This window comes from Microtus ochrogaster, chromosome 7, assembly GCF_000317375.1.
Source record: "Microtus ochrogaster isolate Prairie Vole_2 chromosome 7, MicOch1.0, whole genome shotgun sequence".
Lineage (NCBI taxonomy): Eukaryota > Metazoa > Chordata > Mammalia > Rodentia > Cricetidae > Microtus > Microtus ochrogaster.
In genome coordinates this window covers 59,402,231-59,410,277 of record NC_022014.1, presented here as the reverse complement: position 1 = coordinate 59,410,277, position 8,047 = coordinate 59,402,231, and the positions used below count along the sequence as shown (strand labels likewise).

At 47.8% G+C, this 8,047-nt stretch overlaps 1 protein-coding gene across 5 annotated transcripts in view; it reads left to right on the top strand.

Annotated features, from left to right (window-relative positions):
* Pecam1 (platelet and endothelial cell adhesion molecule 1) overlaps positions 1–8,047 on the top strand; it is a 62,213-nt gene that overhangs the window by 29,451 nt on the left and 24,715 nt on the right. For all 5 annotated transcript variants that reach the window (XM_005350417.3, XM_026780947.1, XM_013347504.2 and 2 more), the window contains exons 7-10: positions 1,289–1,564; positions 5,413–5,688; positions 6,428–6,535; positions 7,864–7,891. In XM_005350417.3, the coding sequence (XP_005350474.1) occupies positions 1,289–1,564; positions 5,413–5,688; positions 6,428–6,535; positions 7,864–7,891 (688 nt within the window). The remainder of the gene's footprint in view (positions 1–1,288; positions 1,565–5,412; positions 5,689–6,427; positions 6,536–7,863; positions 7,892–8,047) is intronic.

Genomic DNA, 8,047 nt, shown 5'->3' with positions numbered 1-8,047 from the left:
GATATGGTATGGTGTAGTATAGTATAGTACAGTAGTACACACCTATGGTATGGTATGGTATGGTATGGTATGGTATAGTATAGTATAGTATAGTATAGTATAGTATAGTATAGTATAGTAGTACACACCTATAATTCTGACACCGAGATTGAGACTAAGATCGCTGTGAGTTCAAGACCAGCCTGGACTATAGAGCAAGGGCCTGTCTCAATCCTCCCTGACACCCAACATAAAAGACCTTGTATTTAAAGAAGAAGATGAACCTTTAATCTTAGCCGTCAGGAAGCAGAGGCAGGAGGACCTCTTGAGTTCAAGGCCAGCCTGCTCTACAGAGTTCCAGGACAGACAGGGCTGCTGTTACACAGAGAAACCCTGCCAAAAAAAAAAAAAAAAAAAAAGCAGAAGTCTCTAGGTGGATGTGGTGAGGCAGGCAGGCAGAATTGCTGCCAACCTGAGGGCAGACTCTTTTGTCAAAAAATAAACACACAAGGGGTCTGGAAAGATTACTCGGTGTTTACGGGTACTTGCTGCTCTTGCAGGGGACCCGGGTTCAGTTCCGAGCACCCATGTCATGCACAAGCCGCCACACCTGGCTGGTGGACCTACAGGCAGGCAGGTGCCGCCACACGCGGCTGGTGGACCTCCAGGCAGGCAGGTGCCGCCACACCTGGCTGGTGGACCTCCAGGCAGGCAGGTGCCGCCACACCCGGCTGGTGGACCGGCTCTTCCACCTCTGTTCTCGTTTCTTTCTCCTCATTCTCTCCCATTTCTTCTTCCCAGCCTCCTTTTGAGACAGGATAGGGGTACACTCTGTAACCCAAGCGAGCCTCAAACTTGTAATCTCCCTGACTACCCTCCCAGGTGTGGGATGCTCCACCACACCCGGCTATTACATCATTATTATACTTAAAGAAATTAGGTTATTTTAAAATTGTTCTTGATCTTTTTAACACAGGGTCTCACTATGTAGCCCTGGCTGGCCTCAAGCTCACAAGTCTCTTCCTGCCTCTACTGCCCTAGTGCTGGGAATTGAACTTGAGACCTTACCCATGCTAGGCAAATGCCCTACCACTGGGCTACATTCCCATCTGTCTACAACAGTTCATTTTTTCCCTTGTCACTCACATAGATGAGCATCGCTTGGCTGCCTTCTAGGAGCCCCTTAGTGATAAATAAGGCAGGCAGGCAGGCATTTGAACTCATGATCTTGATGGAGAAAGCCAAGCCCAGGTCCTAGGCTGGGTTGTTGTTTCTGTTTTATTTGGATTGTTTTTCTCTGTTGTTCTAGAAACGCTCTCTAAGCCTAAGATTTTCCACAATACCGAGGCCGAGCTCATCAAAGGACATGCCATGACCATCAGCTGCCAGTCAATAAATGGAACAGCGCCTGTCACTTACAACCTTCTAAAAGCCACAGTCTCCATCCAGACTCTCACGATGTACTCCAATCTCCCGGCCACCTTCGTAGATGAGCCCACCAAAGACGTGGAATACCAGTGCATGGCAGATAATTGCCATTCTCATCCTGCGCTGTACAGCGAGATCCTGAGCGTCAAGGTCATAGGTAAGCCACTGTGCCGTGAGGACCTAGAGTAGGGCTTTAGCAGGGCGGAAGGTTTGGAGTCAATTAGGGATGCTGGGGACAACGGGGATGGTACCTGTGCACCCACACGGCAGATCGAAGCAGAGCCAAGCCCCAGCAAGTGTATCTGGGAAATGTGTGGGGGCTCTTGTCATCGCTGTTGTGAACCCTTTTGACCTTTCAAGTGACTGTTGGATCCCCTGCGAAGGGAAGGTTGCCTGCACTGGAGGAGCGACTGACACCGTGTATTTGGGCTTCTTTGTTTTTTTGCGCCTTTTCAGGTGAATAGAGAGCCACTCCCAAGAGCTACAGGCCAGAACTCTTTTCTGCTGTTGACCTTGGTGGAGCATCTGGGTCACACAGGAAGCCTGTAGCGTAGCAGTCAGAGTTGCAGACCATTGGCTCATGGGATTCTCACCGTGCTCTTGGGACGGAGATCTTTCCCTCAGTGTCTTGACTTGTGCCCTTGAGTGGCCTTTGTAGTGCCATTGCCTGCCTTGCTCTGAATCCCATCGGTAGACACTTTGCCAGCCTTCTTCTTCTGTCACTTGTCAACGTTGTTTAACAACTGTGTGTCAGCAACACGCCGTGTATAAACACACAGTCTGCATGTGCTGGAGTGGGCAAGCGCTGTCCACAGGGGAGGAGCAGTAGGAGAGGTAGTCAGGCCTATAATCCTAGCAAATTATCCCCAGTCGTATCTGTAAATAATAGTAAAATAGCATATGAGAGTCCTCATAGCTTTGCCCTTGGATCTGCAATGAAGTCACTAAGACTTAGAGAAAATACATGGTTTTTTTGCAGAAAATTTCAAAGACAGTTAACTTCTTTTGTGTCTAGAATTAATTTTTAAGGTTTTTAAGTGGATTTTAGTTGGCCAACTTTGGCGCCAATCTGTTGCAGGGGGTAACTACTTGTTGGTTCCCAGCCGCCTTGCAAGCTTAGACCTGAAATAATCACACAGAAATTGTATTAATTAAATTACTGCTTGGACCATTAGCTTTAACTTCTTATCGGCTAACTCTTACATCTTAATTTAACCCATTTTTATTAATCTGTGTATCGCTACATGGCAGTGGCTTACTGGCAAAGACTCAGCATGTCTGACTCTGGTGGCCACTCCACTGCTTCTCTCTGACTCCGCCCTTCTCCCTCCCAGCATTCAGCCTAGTTTTCCCTGCCTACCTAAGTTCTGCCTTGCTATTGGTCCAAAACAGTTTCTTTATTCACTAATGGTAATCAAAGCACACAGAAGGGACTCCCACATCACATGGTGGATGGTGGGCTTGGGATTTGAACCCAGGTCTGGCTCCTGATTCCACTAATCCCTTGTGCTTCCCTGTGGGAAGGGCTGTCAGGTTTGGCAATGTGCTCAGTCTGTCTGTCTCCGTGTGGGACCACCACCATCCCAGAGCTGATACTTGGTTTCCTTCAGACCTCATCAGCCTCACTTCTGTCTGCTGGCCAGTCCATTGTCACTAGCAGAGAAGGTGACCTGGGATGGTAACAGAGAGCCAGAATTTGAAGGGTTAAGAACGCTACTGTGAGGGAAGGGGACACAGTGGGGGGTACAGTGAATTTGACTCTCTGAGTCTCCAGGTGGGAATTCCGGGAAGCTGTCTGGACAGGAAGCTTCTATTTAGGTTTCGCTGCTCAGAAGTAAAGGCTGAGTGTGGAGGTGAAACCCAAGGGTGGAGATGGAGGGGCCAGAGAGATGGGGCTTAGCAGGAGGAAGTACCTGCCCAGCCGATGACCTGAGTTCAACCCCCAGGACCCCACATGGTGGAAGGAAATAGTCTCAGAAGTTGTTCTCTGGCGTTCACACACACACTATGGCATGTGCACACCTGTGCAAAGAATAAACAGATCGAAATGTTATTTTTTTTAGAGGCGTTCACACACACACTATGGCATGTGCACACCTGTGCAAAGAATAAACAGATCGAAATGTTATTTTTTTTAGAGGCGTTCACACACACACTATGGCATGTGCACACCTGTGCAAAGAATAAACAGATCGAAATGTTATTTTTTTAGAGGCGTTCACACACACACTATGGCATGTGCACACCTGTGCAAAGAATAAACAGATCGAAATGTTATTTTTTTTTTAGAAGAGTAGAGTTGGAGGAATGAGGACCAACTTTCCAGAAAGCCCTTATTTCATCATCAAAACAAGTAGTAAGGGAGAAGGTAACGGAGAAGAGTCAGCTTCAGAGACAGCAAGACTAGCGAAGCCATTGTCAACAGGAGGAGCTGGGCGACAGTCCGGCTGTAGGTGGCTAAAGCCAGGAAACTGAGGAACAAATGACCTCCACTGATTTTACTCTGCTGGGCCGTGAACTCGGGTCAAGGACTCTTCCAGTTTCTAGGAGACTAGAGATAGCAATGCAGTTTCAAAAGCAGATGGGTGTCTGGAGCTGGTGGCACACACCTATAATCTGACACAGGAAGACCTGGAGTTCATGGCCAGCTACTTGAGACCCAGTCTCAAACGAACAAAATAAAACAAGGACAGCGTGTGGTGGTGAGGCACACCTTTAATCTCAGCATTGAGGAGGTACAGGCAGATCTCTGAGTTTGAAGCTAGCCTGGTCTACATGGTGAGTTTGAGGCCAGCCAGGGCTACATAGCGAGACCTTGTTTCAAATAAATTAATGGACAAATTAAATAAAACACTTGGGGAGCAGAGGCAGGTGGATTTCTGTGAGTTTCAAGGCCAGCCTGGCCTACACAGCAAGTTCCAGGACAGCTAGGGCTACACAGAGAAGTTCTGTCTCCAAAAACAAACAAGCAAAAAAAAGAAGAAAAAAAACCCATAAACAATGGCAATAATAAACCACAGTAACGAAGCCAAATGGTGGAAGGGATAGCAAAAGGACGGGCAATGAGGCTGTAAAAGCAAAGAGGAAAAAGGAAAGAAACCAGGGTAAAAGCCACACATCTGTAAACAGAAGGCAGAGAGAAATCATTCAAACATATGCACATGCATATGTGTGCATGCATATATACACATACACACACTCGCATGCATGTGTGTGCACACACACATCTCCAAGAGAAAATACAATCTTGTAGTGTCGCTTTGTGGCTGGTTATACTCAAGGTGGGAAGATGGGATATGTCCCTAGTGTGTAGGAAGAATTTTTCATCAGGACCGCCGGCTCCCCAGTAAGCACAGAGACTTATTATTAACTATAAATGCTCGGTCAATAGCTTAAGCTTGTGACCAGCTAGTTCTTACAGCTTAGATTAACCCATATTTCTTATCTACACCCTGCCACGTGGTGGTACCTTCTGTCAGCATGGCATATTTATCTTGCTCTCTCCACGTCTCTCTTACTGGCAACTTCGCCCTCCTCCTTCCCTGACGTTTTGCCCGCAAGTCCTGCCAAACCTTTTTCTGCCTAGCTATTGGCCAATCAGCTCCTTATTAAACCAATGAGAGTAACACGTATTCACAGTGTACAAAGAGATGGTTCCACAGCGCTGGTATCCTGTGTTTTATCAATAGATGAGGACAGGAGGTGTCTGTTTCTGTCTTTCTGGGCTAATCGGGGAAGGGACCATGTGGAAGTGGGAAGTGGGGAGCAGAGGACTCAAGTCCTAGGCTGAGAGAAAAGTGGACAAGGAGAAGTGGTTTTTCCATGTTCCTTCTCCATGTTCAATTCCCTCCCCCCCTCCCTTGGGTTCTCTGTGACTGGGACTTCCTATGTCTCTATGTTGCGCTCTAGCCTGGAATATGAGATCCTTTTTTTCCCATCTCCCAAGTTCTGGGCTCTTGCCTCTGCCCTTCTCTGCTCAGGACTAATCCTTTGCTTGCTTTCCAGCCCCGGTGAATGAAGTCATGCTTTCTATCCTGTCAAGTAACGAGGTGCAGTCTGGGGATCAAATGGTACTTCAGTGCTCCGTGAAAGAGGGGACTGGCCCAATCACGTTTAAGTTTTTCAAAGAGAAAGAGAACAGACCCTTCCACGAAACCATCCTGAATGGAACTCAAGCGTTTTGGATTGAGAAACAAGCTAGCAGGAAGCAGGAGGGACATTACTATTGCGTGGCCTCCAACAGAGCCAACGTTGCAAAAAGCACCTCTATAAGGGTCAGAGGTGAGTCCAGGCCTCACCAGCAAGGTGCGGTACAGGGGCCTCCAAGGGGCTGAACACATACACGCGCCTTGTAAAAGGGAAAGGAGTAGAGACTAGTTCATTTGAGTGAAGGCAAAGAGACCGGTGTCTAGCCAGGTATGATGGCACAGGCCTTTAATCCCAGCATTCTGGAAGCAGAAGCAGACGTATCTCGGTGAGTTTGAGACCAACCTTGGCTACAAATCAAGTTCCAGGACAGCCTGACCTGTTACACAGAGAAACCCTGTCTTGGGAGAGAAAGAGAGGGAAAGCAATGACTGATCAGTTACAGTTGGCAGAAGTCTGCTCATACGAGCTGGAGTGGGAAAGGAGATGATTAAGGAACTGAAAATATTTTACCCAGTTCCAAGTATCTGACAGAAAGACACTAAATGTCCATCCATGAACTAATTGTATCCAAACACAGACGTGTTTATAGGAGCCTAGCTGTGTGCTTGACTAGGAGAGTTCTATAGAGACAGAGGAGGATGGAAAGACACCCCAAAGGGAGCAGCATCTTAGGGAAACTGGCTTGGTACCTTCTTGAAGACTATAGCTGACCTTGGCTTCTAGCAGAAAGCCCCGTCTCTGCAGGCAGACCCCAAAGCAAGACATGTTTACACGGACTGCAAAGTTGGGTCTGTGTTGCTGCTTAAATCTGCCGTTATTTCTTGCTGAGAGAAGAAAAATGTGTGTTTCCTTTCTTCTCCCTCACTTCCAGTCTTTCTTGCTCCTTGGAAGAAGGGGCTCATTGCCGTGGTTGTCATTGGAGTGATCATCGCCACCTTGATAGTTGCAGCCAAATGCTACTTCCTGAGGAAAGTCAGAGGTGAGCACCTGTCCACAGGTCATTCTCGCCTGGAAACTGGCCATGGCTGAGAGGCGTCCTGGAGGAGACTGGGGAGACACCCACGAAGTCTCCTTCTTGGGATCTTTCTTTGGTAATTCAAGGTTCTGGCTTTGGTGGGCGTAAAGCTTTTGCTCCTCATGAAAGTGGGTGCTTATCTAGCTGGGCAAGCCAACTGGCGGGAGCGTAGTGGCATGTCTAATGTAGTCAGAAGAAACTATTTCTTGGAGTGTGCTGCGGGGTGGGGAATGCACACGCATACACACACAAGCACACACACACACTCACACCGTGTACCTCCCAGATAATCTTCTAGTTATTGCCATGATCTTGTACCATGTATGTTTGTGGGAACTAAAAACACCAGCTGGCACTTAGGAATTGGGTCTAGCCCAGGCTAAAGGAAAATGACACACAATACCAGTGTATTCTGGGGGACCGGGGTTGGGTTGGTGAACAGAATGATGGGAGAGATGGGTTCTTAGGAGTCTCTGGTGCTGCTGTCTGGGCTGGGAGAGCAGATGGGACAGGGAGGGGTCTTTGGTCCTTTTTGAGGTAGGAAAATTGCCGCTCCTTTGGAAACAGACAGACCTCAAAGAGACCTCTTCCCAAGGCTGACCTGACTTTGGTCTCAGGCCAGGTTGGACCTCAAAGCACAGGAACTGGCTTAGGATTTGCCTTTTGCAATCATCTCTAGTCAAAGCAATAGCTTCCTGCTTCTCGGGGAATCTGGGTCCTGTACCCGGTCTTGGTCACATGCTATGAACTAAAATTGCTTCTGGCTTAAGCAAAATACATATGAAGAAACTAAGTAAGGTCTCTTGTACAGCCAAGGGAAGGGGCGGGGGATGGAGCTCAGTGATGGTAGCATTTTGCAGTGCTGGGACGCATTCTCAGCTGCATGAAAATAAGCAAGCAAAAGTTTCCAGGAGACGCTGCTCATCCCTCCTTTCCGCTCATTGTGAATGTGTTTGATTTCATCTGGAGCTTTCTCTCTTTTTCTCGCTCCTAACCCATCTGCTCCCTTAACTTAGGCTAACCTCAGTTGAGCTGAGGGTGCCCTTGAACTTCAGATCCTCTGCCTCCACTTCTGGAATTCTGGGATCGCAGGCAAGCTCGCAGTTCTTGTGGGGCTGGGGACTGAGCCCATGACTTGTGCATGCTTGGTAAACACTCTACCAGCCGAGCTACACCCCCAACTTCTCTTTCCCCTTCGTTTTTATGGGTATTCAGTCTTTAATAGAGTCAAGGGCGAGATTGCTACTGTCCAGAATTGTACTGACCTAGATTTTCTTTTCATTTTTTTAAAGCCAAGCAGAAACCCGTGGAGATGTCCAGGTCAGTGTCTTTGTAAAGGGCAGGTGGGCTGCTTCGTGGGCAGGGCTGAATTTGTCTGCAGGCACAATCTGGTCGTAAGAAAATTGTTGGCGATTCTTGGCAAACTCATAAAGAACAAGGGCCTTCATTATAATGTGTGTGTGTTTCTTTTTCTTT